Source organism: Schistocerca cancellata, chromosome 8, assembly GCF_023864275.1.
Source record: "Schistocerca cancellata isolate TAMUIC-IGC-003103 chromosome 8, iqSchCanc2.1, whole genome shotgun sequence".
NCBI lineage: Eukaryota > Metazoa > Arthropoda > Insecta > Orthoptera > Acrididae > Schistocerca > Schistocerca cancellata.
Window position 1 is genome coordinate 128,728,164 of NC_064633.1, and position 17,961 is coordinate 128,746,124.

Here is a 17,961-nt window from a genome sequence, read left to right on the forward strand (position 1 = left end):
AGTGTTATATGTCAAAATAATACGTCACGGATGAATGGCATTGTGAAATAGTTTGATTACATGTGATAATACAAGTAGAGGGTTATGTGGAGCTTGAAATTTTCATATAGGGCGACGCTATCCTTGGAACCGGGTCTGCGTAGGAAATTGAGCCTGCAAATATTTTAAAGACCTTTCACATCATAGTTACGATCAATATATATTGCAACTTCCCTCAAAAGTCTATGTTGTAAGTAACTTTAGTCCAAATGCAAAAAACGGTACCTTTATTCCAAATGCAAACAAAAGCGCAATATTAGGCTGTTAATGACATCGATTATGTTTTGACATGTATAACAAGATGCGTTATCTTCATCCCTTTTAAAATGATACTTGCTGAGAAGAAGCGTTACTGGGAAAACGCTCAGTGATGACATTTTGTTCTAAGAACTAAAAACAACAATTAATCACATTGAAATCACAATACCATATACAAATTTCAAGAATGGAGATAGTATGGCAGCACATTATTAAGCATTATAATACCACTTAGACGTGGAAACATTTGATTTGAGGGTGCACTGCGACTTACACAACGTGTAGGACTAAATAATGGAATTCATTAAATTCTTACAGGAGCTGCCAATAATTCAGACTGCCAATTTGTTTGCTCGCATGCCTGTTTTAAGTAAGATGTGTATTCTGCAGTTATAAGCTTCATCCGGTCAGTTTCACTACACCATTTAACTTAGGTTTAAACTTGCAATTTACTTGACTCTTTAGCATGTTATTTTTAGCCACATATAATTAGGCATCAAAATCACTTTTAGGCACTTAATTTCAGACTATCACCCTCTCTCGCTCTCTCTCTCTCTCTCTCTCTCTCTCTCTCTCTCTCTTTGTGTGTGTGTGTGTGTGTATGTGTGTGTGTGTGTGCGTGTGTGTGTCTGTGTCCGTGTGTCTCTATGTGTGTGTAAAACGTGTGACACTCAATGTAAACAGTCTATTACCACATTGGTGATGCATTTTTGCTGACTTTTAAATACTGAATTAACACATGACAGTAGACAAGAACCTTACAACCTATACAGTTATTTATTTCAAGGAAATAATGTTATTACACTTGAGGTAAGTGTTACATTTCTGTATTGTTTAAGTATTTTTGCAGATATTTTACAGTCGGAAAGAACTGTGTGACAATGGACAAAATGAGGACTTTAATTAATTTAAGGCTTACTTCTTTCTACCTTACCCCATGTAATTTTCAGAAACTGAACTTTACGTGTCCACTGTTCTGCTTAACCTGTACATTCATGGTATAAACATTGCTTACACGTGTGTGTGCGCGCATATATATATATATATATATATATATATATATATATATATATATATATATATATATGTGTGTGTGTGTGTGTGTGTGTGTGTGTCTGTGTGTGTGTGTGTCTGTGTGTCTGTGTGTATGTGTGTCTATCTGTCTTTTATTCGCGTATTTTAGGTGTGGAAATACTGCAAGAAACACCATTTATGCATGTTTTTTGGACAAATTCTATTGAAAATGGTGCAGAGGAAATATGGATCATCCAGATGTTTTGATCATAGGCAACATGGCCGCTTCAGCCTACATTGTCATTTCAGTTTAATGCCCACTAAAGTAGTTTGTTTTATTGGGCTATTCGTTTCAATTCCATGTTGATGTTATCTGGAGATGTAAAGGGGAAGGAGGGAGAGTGAGAAGGTAGGGCAAAGGGGAGGTGGTGAGACCATGAAACGGGGTGGGACATGTCTTGCCATGCGATGATGGTGACGTGATTGGTAAGAAAGGGGTCGCTTGTCATGCGATAGATATAATTTAGGTGTGGCTTGTGACATCAGTGGTGGTGAGCATGAGATGTGCACATGTAGTGTACATCCTTTACAACGTTCAGCAGATGATTGAAGATCAAAGTGATCCAATTTGTCGAAAGATATACTACACATAAAATTCCTAAACCATCAGTTGACTTAACTAAACAAGTAAGGTGTTCCATGTGTTCGAAATCAGAAGACAGAAAAATAAAAGTTTGATGTATTAGTTGTAACACACTACTATAAAATGGCTATGCAAAATGTCTTTGTAAAGTTTGTGTATTATATAGAAACCTACATGGTTTTGTTTCCTTTCTGATACAGTTAGTTCACAATTTACATTATTTCACTTCTGTGTTTCCTATTGCTACAATCTATTAATAATTTCTAAATGTCAACAACTTTGTAATGTAATACACATCATTTCCTTCTGATGTGGGGAGGGTTTGTCTTGAAAGCAGTATGTGCCAGGAATAATTTTTTATTGACTGGAATATCAAGGTTTATTGATAAATGTCTTCTACTTACATATTAAGTCCTTTGCCCCAAGACCTTAACAAAATCCAAAAGAACGCAAATAATGAATGAATAGAGTTTGACTGTGAAATACAGCAAAGACCCAAAATGACAATAAGAACACAACCTCAGCAGTGACCTATCAGCTTAAACTAATGAGTAGTCAATGTTAAATTTGGCTTTGGAATACAAGATAGCAGCAAAATGAAAAATACTAATGAGTAGCCACCATTAAATTTCTTGGTGCAATATTTTACCAAAAGCCATATGTATGATGTAAATTATTGCATCAAGAAGTTCATGCCAGCCGTCGTCCCTCGATCCATAGTGGATCAACGAAGATTAAACTAAGTGGTGGAATACGACATAGCAGATAAATGACAGTTTTCCCTGAGGCAGGTTAAATAGTACTTCAACAAACTCAGCAGTGACTTATAATGAGTAGTCATGCTAAGTAACCAGAAGCAGAGACCATGCTAAAATGGCAATAATAATAATTTTTAAAAAGAATATTTCTTGAAGTGTGTGTTCATTAAATGTGAAATCAACAGTTTTCTGGAGAAATTTATCTCATTAAATACTGCTGAGTAATTACAGGCAACACATTCAATATGACCTGATAGAAAAGTGCAAGTAAAAGATTTTCAATAATTTTTCTTTAAATACCAATCATGAAATCCATAAAAATGACCTTAGGATATATGTTGCCAAATATGGACTAGATAATGCTATATCCACTTAGTATCAAAATTAAGATGAAGCAATACATAAATACCGACCAAAAGCCCCTCCTGGGTTTTCACACTCTCATTAGAGCTACGCGAGGGCGACTTCCATAGCGTCTCAACCAGTTCTTTGCAAAAGAAGGGCACTCGGTTAACGCTGTCCGCTACTACAACACATAAATCCACCATTAGATACAAGCAAATATATTCAGTATCAAACAGTACTACAACCGAAACGCAGGCGGGGGTGGCCGAGCGGTTCTAGGCGCTACAGTCTGGAACCGCGCAACCACTACAGTCGCAGGTTCGAATCCTGCCTCGTGCATGAATGTGTGCGATGTGCTTAGGTTAGTTAGGTTTAAGTAGTTCTACGTTCTAGGGCACTGATGACCACTGCAGTTAAGTCCCATAGTGCTCAAAGCCAATTGAACCATTTACAACCAAAACGTTTGGCGAGCAGATGGATGTAGCTAGTGTATAGGGATAGAGGAACAGAATTAGATAATGCAAATGAGTTATATTCTTTTGCAATGTTGAAATTTGTCCACTGACTAGGGACTATGAACGTTCGCCATGACAGAACATTATAATTCAAAGTCAACAGTCACTTAGAGCAATACAAAAATTTTTTATCCATCCTGCAACGGAGAAAATACGGTCAGAGAAGACGTCAAGAGTTCAGCTTCTGCTCAGTATAAGGCTGCTCTTTGCGCCATTGATTCTGAATGGGCAACGAAGGTCGGATAGTGTACGTAAGCTTATGAACCAATTAAAGGAAATCAGATTTTTCCTTTACTTATGAACAATGCTACACTTTCATTCCACTTCATGTCCCTACAATCATTCCAAATTATCCTAAGTATCACTTAGGCTTTTCCTACAGGGTGTTTCAAAAATGACCAGTATATTTGAAACGGCAATAAAAACTAAACGAGCAGCGATAGAAATACACCGTTTGTTGCAATATGCTTGGGACAACAGTACATTTTCAGGCGGACAAACTTTCGAAATTACAGTAGTTACAATTTTCAACAACAGATGGCGCTGCAAGTGATGTGAAAGATATAGAAGACAACGCAGTCTGTGGGTGCGCTATTCTGTACGTCGTCTTTCTGCTGTAAGTGTGTGCTGTTCACAACGTGCAAGTGTGCTGTGGACAACATGGTTTATTCCTTAGAACAGAGGATTTTTCTGGTGTTGGAATTCCAGCGCCTAGAACACAGTGTTGTTGCAACAAGACGAAGTTTTCAAGGAGGTTTAATGTAACCAAAGGACCGAAAAGCGATACAATAAAGGATCTGTTTGAAAAATTTCAACGGACTGGGAACGTGACGGATGAACGTGCTGGAAAGGTAGGGCGACCGCGTACGGCAACCACAGAGGGCAACGCGCAGCTAGTGCAGCAGGTGATCCAACAGCGGCCTCGGGTCTCCGTTCGCCGTGTTGCAGCTGCGGTCCAAATGACGCCAACGTCCACGTATCGTCTGATGCGCCAGAGTTTACACCTCTATCCATACAAAATTCAAACGCGGCAACCCCTCAGCGCGGCTACCATTGCTGCACGAGAGACATTCGCTAACGATATAGTGCACAGGATTGATGACGGCGATATGCATGTGGGCAACATTTGGTTTACTGACGAAGCTTATTTTTACCTGGACGGCTTCGTCAATAACCAGAACTGGCGCATATGGGGAACCGAAAAGCCCCATGTTGCAGTCCCATCGTCCCTGCATCCTCAAAAAGTACTGGTCTGGGCCGCCATTTCTTCCAAAGGAATCATTGACCCATTTTTCAGATCCGAAACGATTACTGCATCACGCTATCTGGACATTCTTCGTGAATTTGTGGCGGTACAAACTGCCTTAGACGACACTGCGAACACCTCGTGGTTTATGCAAGATGGTGCCCGGCCACATCGCACGGCCGACGTCTTTAATTTCCTGAATGAATATTTCGATGATCGTGTGATTGCTTTGGGCTATCCGAAACATACAGGAGGCGCCGTGGATTGGCCTCCCTATTCGCCAGACATGAACCCCTGTGACTTCTTTCTGTGAGGACACTTGAAAGACCAGGTGTACCGCCAGAATCCAGAAACAATTGAACAGCTGAAGCAGTACATCTCATCTGCATGTGAAGCCATTCCGCCAGACACGTTGTCAAATGTTTCGGGTAATTTCATTCAGAGACTACGCCATATTATTGCTACGCATGGTGGATATGTGGAAAATATCGTACTATAGAGTTTCCCAGACCGCAGAGCCATCTGTTGTTGACAATTGTAACTACTGTAATTTCGAAAGTTTGTGTGCCTGAAAATGTATTGTTGTCCCAAGCATATTGCAACAAACGGTGTATTTCTATCGCTGCTCGTTTAGTTTTTATTACTGTTTCAAATATACCGGTCAGTTTTGAAACACCATGTAGATGTAACTGTGTAACACGATGACGTTTTGTTGTGCAGGCTAATCTGCAAGAAGGTGGTTATCCAATGGAGGAGTCCACCCGTGAAGGGCAGAGCAAGCTGCCTCCAACAGACGCAGGCGACAACGTGATCCAGCAGCAGCAGCACGCCTGTCTCAGCTCGCTGGTATGCTGCGACAGGGTAGAGAAGGACAAGCAGCCTGAGGGCATCTGGCTCATGGAGCGGCCTCCTGTTCAGGCCAGTAGCCCCCCGCGCATCTTCACCGAACTGTTACCTCCAGTGACCAGTTCCCAGCCTGCCGTCAACGTGCCGGTCGCCATGACTTTCACGGGAGACGAGAAGCAGGACAGCTGGTGTCCAGAACTAAAAAACGAGCACAAGGCAAATCCTACCTACGCAAGAAGCTACGAACTACAACCTCAGATGCAGCAGCCGATATTGCCCAGTGACCAGCAGCGACAGTTTCCTAAGAAAAATACACTATCCGACGGGAAAGAATATGTTTGCAAAACATGCTCCAAGAAGTTCGCCACACGCTATTCTCTGAACGTAAGTTGCCATTTCTAGTTGTTGATATAGTGGTTTCCAGTCGGACGACTGGCTTAATGCAGCTCTGCGTGCTACTCAATCCTGTGTAAGCCTCTTCATCGCCGAATAACTGCTGCTACCTACACCCATTTGAACCTCTACATAAACATCTACACTATGTGACCAAAAGTATCCGGGCACTTGGCTGAAAATGACTTACAAGTTCGTGGCGCCCTCCATTGGAAATGCTGGAATTTAATATGGTGATGGCCCACCCTTAGCCTTGATGACAGCTTCCACTCTCGCAGGCGATGTTCAGTCAGGTACTCGAAGTTTTTATGTGGAATGGCAGCCCATTCTTCACTGAGTGCTGCACTGCGAAGAGGTATCGATGTCGGTCGGTGAAGCCTGGTGAGAACTTGGCGGTCCAAAACATCCGAAAGGTGTACTATAGGTTTCAGGTTAGCCCTCTGTGCAGGCCAGTCCATTACAGGGAAATTATTGTCGTGTAACCACCGCACCACAGGCCGTACATTATGAACGGGTGCTCGATCGTGTTAAAGAGTGCAATAGCCATCCCCGAATTGCTTTCAACAGTAAGAAGCAAGAAGGTGCTTAAAACATTAATGTAGGCCTGTGCTGTGATAGTGCCACGCAACACAACAAGAGCTGCAACCCTCCTCCATGAAAACACGACCACATCATAACACCACCGCATCCGAATTTTGCACTACACATGCAGGCGGATGATGTTCACCGGGCATTCGTCACTCCACACAAGGTACTTCCACTCATCAATTGTCCAATGTTTGCGCTCCTTTCACCAAGCGCTGCGTTGTTAGGCATTTACTGGCGTGATGTGTGACTTATGAGCGGCCGCACGACCTAGAAATCCCAGTTTTTCCAACTCCCGCCTAACTCTCATAATACTTGCAGTGGATCCTGAGGCAGTTTGGAATTCGTATATGATGGTCTCTGTCGGTCAACAGACGAGGTCGACCGGCACGTTTTTGCGCTGTACGTGTCCCTTCATGTCTCCACTTCACTATCACATCGGAAACAGTGGACGTAGTGATGTTTAGGAGTGTGGAAATCTCGCGTGCAGTTGTATGACACCCCATCACCTACTATGTTCGAAGTTCTGCGGAGTGCACCATTTGCTCTCTCACGATGTCTAATGACTACTGAGGTCGCTGATATAGAGTACCTGACAGTAGGTGTCTGCACAATGCACCTAATATGAAAAACGAGTGTTTTCGGGGGGCCGGCCGCTGTGACAAAGCGGTTCTAGGCGTTTCAGTCCCGAACCGCGCTACTGCTGCGGTCGCAGGGTCGAATCCTGCCCCAGACGTGGAAGTGTGTGATGCCCTTAGGTTAGCTACGTCCAAGTAGTTCTAAGTCAAGGGGACTGATGGCCTCAGATGTCAAGTCCCATAGTGCTTAGCGCCATCTGAACCATTATTATTTTTTTGGCCGTCCAGATAATTTTGATCACATAGTGTACATACATACCACACAGGCAACTACACAGTGAGTGGTGGAGGAAACTGTATTTTACTACTTGTCGTTTCCTTTCGTGTTCCATCCCGAAACAGGGATACGAAAAAAGAGGGTATCTGTATGTCTCCAAACGAGCATTAATTTCTGTTACCTTTAAGCAAAATATAAGTTTTCCAGTACAATCTATATGCAGTCATTTTCAAAGGTTGGTTCGCTGAATTTGGTCAATAGTGTTACTAGAAAAGAATGTCGCCTTCCTCTACATCTACGGTTTCTTATTTTAGCTACTAAGAATCTTCATGATAATGGCGTGTTGTCCGAACCTACTGGAAATAAATCTACCAGCCTACCCTGAATTGCTTTGATGTCTTCCTTTAATATGAGCGGGGGAGAATTCGAGACACTCGACCATTACTTAAGATTGGGTGGCGCTAGTGTCCAATACATGTCCTCCTTTGTAGGTGAATTACACTTTTCTAACATTCTCCCAATAAACCAATGTTGACTGTTCGACTTCCTTATCACAATCCTTATATGTTCGGTCCCTTTCACATCGTTTTGCAACGTTACACCTAGATATTTAACCGATATCACCATGTCAAGCAATACTCTACTGATCTTGTCTCCAACAATTATGAGCTAGTTTTTGCTGCTGATCCGCGTTAACTCACATTACTCTACATTTAGAGCCAACTGTTATTCAGTACACCGGCTAGAAATTTTGTCTGAGTGATCTGGGATCTTCCTACGCTGTTCAACTACGACACCTTTCTGTACAGCACAGCATCATCAGCAAACAACCGCAGATTCCTGCCCAGGATACACCCCATTAAGTCACTTGTGATTTTTTTGTAGTCGCTCGGCCATTGTTCCATGATAAATGAAAGCTATGGAAGAGTCCAGTGCTGTGGAGCACTCTTTTCAAAAGCGAAATGAGATGCCATCGGACCTGGCAACTTATTTGCTTTCACCTCTTTCAATGGTTTATCTGCTCCAGAGATACTTGTTAGCCTACCCTCCATTCAGGAGGTTGTGTGCGAGTCAAACGACGTCATGTCTGTACGAGGCTCTTTCCAGAACAATTTTATAAATGCGAAATTTAAAACATTTCTTTTGCTGTCTTCTACTGCGATACAGACAGGTCAACCAGTGACATGAAGGAAGCCTTAGACTGGATTATCAGTTTTTCGTAGGACCTGAATTTTCTTGTGTTCCCGGCAAGAACCTTTGCTAATGTATGATGGTGGTAGTTCCTGTATGCTTCGCGCATCGATCGGTTTATGGACACACCAACTTCTATTAACTTTTGACTGACTTCAGTTGGGCGTTCTCTTCTGAACCTATGGGGCAACAGCCTTTGCTTCCTCAGCACATCCAAATTCCAGCGCTAAACCCCGGCTGGCCCTTTCATCCTTAATACTCGTACTTGGAACGTACTTCTTGAAAGAACGATTTGCCAGTTAGTTAAATTTTACCCATAGTTCTTCTGTGTCTATAATGCTGGAACTATATAATGTTAATTCATTGTCCAAGCGCGTTGTTAACAGTTACTTACCTGCTCTTTCTAGCAGAGATATTCTCCCAGCCTTTTCCAGTGATTTATTAACTTTAGGAACAACAGCCCCGTGATGACATAACCCTCACTAATCCCTCTCTCTGTACTGACGCCGTTGTTAAAGTCCGGCATATGTCTCCCTCTACAATTTTTACTATTGAGACTTAATTCTAATACGAAATTCGTGATACCTTGGCATATCAACCGATCAACTGATTGCTTCGTTAGTCAAGTTGGACCATGAATTTATTATTTTCCATAATTAGATTCAGTGCCTTGTCATTATTAACTCGGTCTGCAGCATTCTTCTGCTGGAAAGGAGTTTCAAAACTTCTGTTCTCTTCTTGTGTGAACTGCCTGCTGTATCTGTTTCACTTCCATACAAGGTCACCTTCCAGACGAGTACCTTCGGAAAAGATTCCAAATACTCAAACTTTTACTAGAGGTTACTAAATTACTCTTTTTAGATATGCCTTTCTTGCCGTAGTCTGTTTGTATGTTACGTCCTCTCTATCTCAACTACAATCAGTGAGTGTATGTGTATGTGTATTTCGTCTTGTGAGGGCGTCCCAATGGCGAGGTCAGTGCCCTTACATGTGTTGAAGGAAACGGATGTGGATAAATTGCGAATATTTTTGCTTGTCAGAAGCATGAGGCAACTGGATTCTGTTATTAAATTAAATATGTAAATGGACGCTATAAATATCCTGTTGTTTTTTCAGGTCCAAATTTTTGTAAAAGTTATTGAATGTATAAAAAAGAGGTTTAAGGAATTAGAAGAAGTTGAAGAAACGAAATCATAAACTTCTGAAGAACAATCAAGAAATACAAGATAGAAAAATGTACATTGTGTAACTGTCATTATGCAATAAAATATAAAAAGGATCGTCATTCTGAAGATTTAACTGGAACTTGTATGAATCCATTATGTAATAAATGTTATTTGCAGGTAAGACATTAAACGTTTGTACCAATTTATTTACATAATCTATCAGAATATGATACACATCTGTGTGTAAAAGAACTTGGCCTATGATAGGAAATACATAGATTTTATACCAAACAATGAACGTAGATATGTTAGTTATAGTAAGAGAATAGAAAGTTAGAAATGAGATTTATTGACAGATTTAAATTTATGGCACCTTCACTTGACAAACGTTCATCAAATTTGAAAATAGATCAAATGAAGAAAGTTTGAAAGTGTTTCCCAGAAGAGTTATTTAATTTAGTGATCACAAAACTTGTATATCCATACGACTACATAGATTCTTGGAAAAAATTTGAAGAGACACAATTACCAGCAAAAGAAGAATTTTACTGTAAGCCAACTGACTGTGAAATAAGTGACGAAGATTATAAATATGCAAAAATACTTCAGAAAATTTAATATTAAAGGTCTAGGTGAATATCAATATCTATATCCTAAAACTTAAGTATTGTTATTGTCTGATGTTTTTGAAAATTTTAGAAAGTCTTGCATAGTAGCATGAGATTTTCATCCATCTAGCTATTTTACTGCACCAGGATTATCTTGGGATGCAATGTTCAAATTTACTAAAAAACCACTTGATTTATTACATGATTATGACACAATTTTAATAGTTGAAAAAGGGATAAGAAGAGGAATATCACAGTGCTGCAAAAGATATGTTAAAGCAAACAATAAATATATGAAGGGTTTTTGTTGGAATTGTGTGAACAATATATTTCGTGTGTGATGGCGCAAAGTGCACTGTGTAAAATAGACCTCTTTGACATTGTCTAACACTCTTTGTGTGCGCTAATTATTCTGTTGTGTTCGCTGTAATTTTGTTTGTTCTTGAATGTGCAAATATAGTTGTTAGTAAGATGTCCTTTTTTCTCCTTAATACTTATTCAGCTGCGCAAATTCCAATAGGTTATGGGCCCAGCGTGCATTTGGAATAAGTATATCAATAAAATAGTAGGGTGAAAGTATTGGAAAAGTTCCAATTTACGTGAAGTGCGAGTTATCCTTACAAGATCGCAATTTTTTCCGCGTTATTTTTTGGTGTTCTTTACGGCAATAAAAAGCAAGTTACCGTTAAGAATGAGTGCGGCACAAATTCCACAGATTGAAAGACTTATAGGTCGCGAAAACTATGCAACCTGGAAGTTCGCAGTAGAAGCGTATTTACGTTTAGACGACCTATGGGACGTGGTAGATGGGACAATGAAATCGACAGATCAGAATTATTCAAGTAAGGATAGGAAAGCAAAATCAAAATTGATATTACTGATTGATTCGGTGAATTATGTTCACGTTGAAAAAGCTGCTACAGCGAAAGAAGTCTGGGACAATTTACGAAGTGCATTCGAGGATGGTGGTCTTACGAGAAAAGTAGGATTATTACGCGAGTTAATTACCACTCGTCTGGACAAATGTAAGAGTGTAGACGAATATGTTAACAAAATAATAACCACGTCGAACCGACTGAGAAACATCGGATTCGAGATCGCTGACGAATGGATAGGAACATTGCTGTTGGCAGGACTGCCCAAAAGATATGCACCTATGATTATGGGACTTGAAAGCTCGGGTATACCAATCACAGGCGACAGTGTTAAGGTGAAAATCCTCCAGGACGTAAAGAGTGCTCCAAGCTGTTGTACATTGGAGAAGGAAGGTGCGTCTGCTTTCTACTCAAAAAACAAAAAGAAGAAACCGGTGAGGTGCTATAAATGTCAGAAGATGGGACATATTGCGTCTCAGTGCAAAGAAAAAGTAAGCCCAAGATCAGACACTCAGCAAAAGAGGTATGTTACTGATAGCCCAGAGAGAAGGACCAATAACAAAGGTAAGGCACTCTCATGTTTTTGTTCTTTTGGTGGGATGAGCAATCGTGATATGGAATGGATTTTAGATTCAGGTGCATCTGTGCATATTGTTAAAGATAACTCACTTCTTTATGACATCAAAGATAAGACTCATATGGGAATATCTACTGTTGATGGCAACAAGCTCCAGTGTCACCTGGCTGGGAAACTAGATCTAATGTAAGTGTAGATGGTGAATCAGATATGGTTACAGCACACAATGTTCATTATGTGAAAAATGTGGCAACTAACCTGCTGTCTGTAGGGGAAATTGTCAAGAAAGGAAATAGAGTCACCTTTGACATGCAGGGTGCAAGAGTAATCAGTGAAAGTGGTGAAGTTATAGCTACAGCAAGTAACGAAAGGGGTATTTTTAAGTTGGATATCATTGACAGTAAACATAAAAATGTTAGTGATTCAATATATTCAGCAGAAGGTTTTTTATGGCACAGGAGGCTTGGACATCTAAATAGAAAGAGTATGTCTATAATAAAGGATATGGTAAAGGGAATACAGAATTTTAGTGTGTCCAAGGATCCTTATGAGACATGTATAAAGGGAAAACAAGCAAGGTTACCCTTCAAGACTAGTAAGAGTAAATCCACAGAAGTCTTACAGTTAATCCACACAGATGTATGCGGCCCGATGGAGTGTGAATCCATAGGTGGGAGTAATTATTTTCTTACGTTTATTGATGATTACTCACGATATACTCATGTTTATTTTCTTAGTTCTAAGGACCAAGTGAGAGATATCTTTGAGGAATATTGCAATATGGTTGAAAGATGGACAGGAAAGAAGATCAAGATCATCAGGTCAGATAATGGGAGAGAATATATTAACCAGAAATTGAAGAAACTTCTGGCTGAAAAGGGAATCAGGCATCAAACTACCATAAGGTACAGCCCATCTCAAAATGGGGTTGCTGAGAGGGCTAATAGGACCTTTGTTGAGAAAGCAAGGAGCATGATGACTGACGCTGAATTATCCAAAGATTTTTGGGCAGAGGCAGTGTCAACAGCTGTATATTTGAACAATAGATCACCTACAAAAGCATTAAAGAATAGAACCCCTTATGAGATATGGGTAGGAAAGAAACCTGATAAGCAATATAAGGGTTTTTGGGTGTGATGCAATGGCACATATTTCAAAACAGCTAAGAGGAAAATGGGATCCGAAAGCTAAAAAGTATATTTTCGTAGGCTATTGTGAAAATTCAAAAGGCTACCGATTAATGGATCCATTGACTAAAAAGATTGTCACAAGTAGAGATGTAATATTCTTTGAAAATAGAAAGGACTCAAAAGAGAGCAAAACCACTAAGTCAACTGCACCTAGTTCAGAAGGTAAAACCATGTGTGAGAAAATAGGAAGTGAAGAAGAGGAAGACGACAGCCAAGGACAAAGGGATACTATTTATGATGACAGTGAGTTAGAGGATGAAAAACATAAAGAAAACAATGTAAGGCGTTCTTCTCGTGTACCAAAACCGAATGAATATCCGGATTTTGAGATGTATACAGCACAGTCTTTTAATGATGAGCCAAGAACAGCAGAAGAAGCAATGAGTGGCCCAAACTCTCAAGAATGGAAAGAAGCGATGAAGAGAGAATTATAATCTTTATATCAGAACGAAACCTTTGAATGGGTAGATATGCCAGGAGATAAGAAACCACCGCAGGCAAGATGGGTATTCAATTTGAAGAACCCTGAAAGCTCATCACCAAAATACAAAGCAAGACTTGTGGTAAAAGGATATTCACAAAAACAAGGGGTAGATTACGAAGAAACTTTTTCATCTGTAGTCAAGTATGCATCATTGAGATATCTTTTAGCCTTGGCAGTAAAACGAAATTTAATAATTCATCATATGGATGTTAAAACGGCATATTTAAATGGGAAATTGGAGGAGGAGATATATGTCATTCCACCAAGGGAAGCCATAAAAACCAGGTCAGAAAGTAAAAAGATCTGGCGTTTGAGAAAAAGTATTTATGGACTTAAACAAAGTGGACGTTGCTGGAATCGATGTCTACATGAAACTCTAATAAATATGATTATGAAGCAATCCAAGGCAGATCCCAGCATTTACTATAAAGGGAGAAAAGAAGAAATAATAATAATGGCGATATGGGTGGACGATTTCTTTATCCTGACTGAAAGTGAAGGCCAAATGAGAATTTTCAAGAAACAGCAGCAAACCAAGTTTAAGGTGCATGATTTGGGAGAAGTCAAACGTTATTTAGGTATGCAGATTACTAAGGATGAAGAAAGACAAGAATTCAGCATAAGTCAATCATCATACACGGAAGAAATATTAAAGAAATTTGGCATGAGTGATTGCAAACCCATAAGTACTCCAATGGAAGTAGGAGTGAAGTTAAGTGTAAATGAGACTGATGTGGAATGTGACAAGAATGTTCCTTATTTAGAAGCAGTAGGGAGTCTGTTATATTTGTCTCAAACATCACGATCCGACATTGCTTTTGCCACCAATGCAGTGAGCAGATATTGTAGAGACCCAAAGGAAAGGCACTGGAAAGCTGTAAAGAGGATATTCCGATACCTAAGAGGAACCTCAAACTATGAGCTAAAATACCATAGAGATGGTAACGCAACACTAGAGGGATATAGCGATGCGGACTGGGGGAATGAATTGGGAGACAGATACTCCACCACTGGCTGCTGTTTTAAATTAATGGGGGGCCTCACATCATGGTCCTGTCAAAAGCAAAAAACTGTTGCATTGAGCACCGTAGAGGCCGAGTATATGGCACTATCCTACACCACACAGGAAGCATTATGGCTACGAACATTAATAAGTGAAATAGAACCCAATTTAATTGAGGAACCTACAACGATCTTCTGTGACAATAAGGGAGCCATAAACCTAGCTAAGAATGATGTTACTAGTGCTAGGACCAAGCATATTGATATACGGCACCATTTCATTCGGGACCACGTAGAGCGACAGAACATTGTCGTGGACTATCTGCGTACAGAAGACATGTTGGCTGACCTTCTGACCAAACCCTTGGAAAGGGAGAAGTTTGAGAAGATTGTGGGACTATTTGGTTTATCTTGTGGAAGCAACACACAAAATATAAGTTCAAGGAGGGGTGTTGGAATTGTGTGAACAATATATTTCGTGTGTGACGGCGCAAAGTGCACTGTGTAAAATAGACCTCTTTGACATTGTCTAACACTCTTTGTGTGCGCTAATTATTCTGTTGTGTTCGCTGTAATTTTGTTTGTTCTTGAATGTGCAAATATAGTTATTAGTAAGATGTCCTTTTTTCTCCATAATACTTATTCAGCTGCGCAAATTCCAATAGTTTTGATAGTGAAAAGATATCAAATTATATCTAGCACATATGGATGCAAATAATTTATATGTGTATGCTATGAGGCAGTATTCACCATATGGTGAATTTGAATGTGATGAACCGAATAATTTTGATTTTGCAAAAATAAGTGAAATTTCAAATATGTTTGAAGCAGATTTGGAGTCCCCAAAATAATTACACGATTAGATAAAGATTTACCATTAGCTCCTGGAAATAAAATTGTGCATGGTTATTAGGAAAGGAAATTCTTAACTACCTTAGAAACCAAAAATTAAATGTAGTTCATTATAGAAACCTTAACCAGTACTTACCATTAGGAGTGAAATTAACCTTAATACATAGAGTTTTAATATTTAAACAATCAGATTGGTTGAAGAAGTAGAGATTGAAGTACAGAGATAAGAACTATAGCCAAAAATGATTTCGAAAATGATTTCTATTAATTTGCCAAGACAATGGAAAATATTAGAGGTAGAGTTGATACTTAATTAGTGTCAGATGGAGAAGAAAGCGATAAATTAATAGCAAAGCCAAACCTGAAAGCAAGAAAAAGAAAGACAACGGCTATGGAAAAATAATGGACTAATTTTGTAGTTTGAGAACAAAAATGGATGCTTAAGAAGTTGGTGATAAAATAGAGAAAAATTTAAAGGAGTTGTTAAAATCAGAATAAGATTAGTAGATTATCAACGTTGTTTGTTTAACAACAGAGAACAGTAGAGAAGAATTAATATGATTCAAAGTAAAAAAAATATGAAATATACATGGTATAAATAAACAAAAAAGCATTGTGTCCACTGAAAACAAAAGATATTCTTTCAAAAAGAAAATAGAAACATTTACATATGGTCATCACAAATTGTAAAAAAAAATTAACAAACATTATTCTATATAAATAGCTGTGTCTGTAGAGGCACAATCTAATTATGGAAAATAATAAATTCATGGTCCAACTTGACTAACGAAGCAATCAGTTGATCAGTTGATATGTCAAGATATCACGAAATTCGTATTAGAATTAAGTCTCAATGGTAAAAATTGTGGAGGGAGACATATGCCTGACATTAACAAAGGCGTCAGTACAGAGAGAGGGATTAGTGAGGATTATGTCATCACAAGACTATAGGTCCAAAAGTTAATAAATCACTGGAGAAGCCTGGGAGAATATCTCTGCTATAAGTAGGTAGGCAACTGTTAACAACGCACTTAGACAATGAATTGACATCAGTTAGTTCCCGTATTATGGACACAGAAGGACTATGGGTAAAATTTAACTGTGTGGCACATTGTTATTTCAGGAAGTACGTTCCAGATAAGTGGATTAAGGATGAAAGAGCCCACCGTGGTTTAGCAGTGGAATTCGGAAGTGCTGAGGAGGCAAAAGCTGTTGCCCCATAGGTTCAGAAGAGAACGCCCAACAGAAGTCAGTCGATAGTTAATAGAAATTGGTGTGTCCCTAAACCGATCGATGCGCGAAGCATACGGGAACTACCACCATCATACATTAGCAAAAGTTCTGGCCGGGAATACAAGAAAATTCAGGTCCTACGAAAATCAGATAATCCGGTCTAAGGCTTCCATCATGTCACTGGTTGACCTGTCTGTATCGCAGTAGAAGACAGCAAAAGAAAAGCCAAAGTTTTAAATTTCGCATTGAAAGAGACTCGTATAGACATGACGTCGTTTGACTCGCACACAATCTCCTGAATGGAGGGTAGGCTAACAAGTATCACTGGCGCAGATAAACCATTGAAAGAAGTGAAAGTAAAAAAGTTGCCAGGTCCGATGGCATCTCATTTCGCTTTTGCAAAGAGTGCTCCACAGCACTGGACTCTTCCATAGCTTTCATTTATCATGGAACAACGGCCGAGCGACTACAAAAAAATCGCAGGTGACTTAATGGGGTGCAACCTGGGCAGGAATCTGCGGTTGTTTGCTGATGATGCTGTGCTGTACAGAAAGGTGTCGTAGATGAACACCGTAGGAAGATCCCAGATCACTCAGACGAAATTTCTAGCCGGTGTACTGAATAACAGTTGGCTCTAAATGTAGAGTAATGTGAGTTAACGCGGATCAGCAGCAAAAACTATCTCGTAATTGTTGAAGACAAGATCAGTAGAGTATTGCTTGATATGGTGATATCGGTTAAATATCTAGGCGTAACGTTGCAAAACGATGTGAAATGGACCGAACATGTAAGGATTGTGATAAGGAAGTCGAACAGTCGACTTGGGAAAAGGTTTATTGGGAGAATGTTAGAAAAGTGCAATTCACCTACAAAGGAGGACATGTATTGGACACTAGCGCCACCCAATCTTAAGTAATGGTCGAGTGTCTGGAATTCTCCCCCGCTCATATTAAAGGAAGACATCAAAGCAATTCAGGGTAGGCTGGTAGATTTATTTCCAGTAGGTTCGGACAACACGCCATTATCATGAAGATCCTTGGTAGCTAAAATAAGAAACCGTAGATGTAGAGGAAGGTGACATTCTTTTCTAGTAATACTACTGAGAAAATTTAGGGAACCAACTTTTAAACTTGACTGCATAACGATTTCGCTTAAGGGTAAGAGAAATTAATGCTCGTTTGGTGGCATATAGACACCCTCTTTTTTCCTCTCTGTTTCCGAATGGAACACGAAAGGAAATGACAAGTAGTAAAACAGAGTTTCCTCCACCACTCACTTTATAGTTG

The 17,961-nt window shown here is 39.6% G+C and overlaps 1 protein-coding gene across 1 annotated transcript in view; it reads left to right on the forward strand.

Moving 5' to 3' along the window:
- LOC126095420 (zinc finger protein 547-like) overlaps positions 1–17,961 on the forward strand; it is a 65,509-nt gene that overhangs the window by 14,561 nt on the left and 32,987 nt on the right. Inside the window, exon 2 of the mRNA XM_049910217.1 lies at positions 5,539–6,048. Coding sequence (XP_049766174.1) covers positions 5,539–6,048 — 510 coding nt within the window. The remainder of the gene's footprint in view (positions 1–5,538; positions 6,049–17,961) is intronic.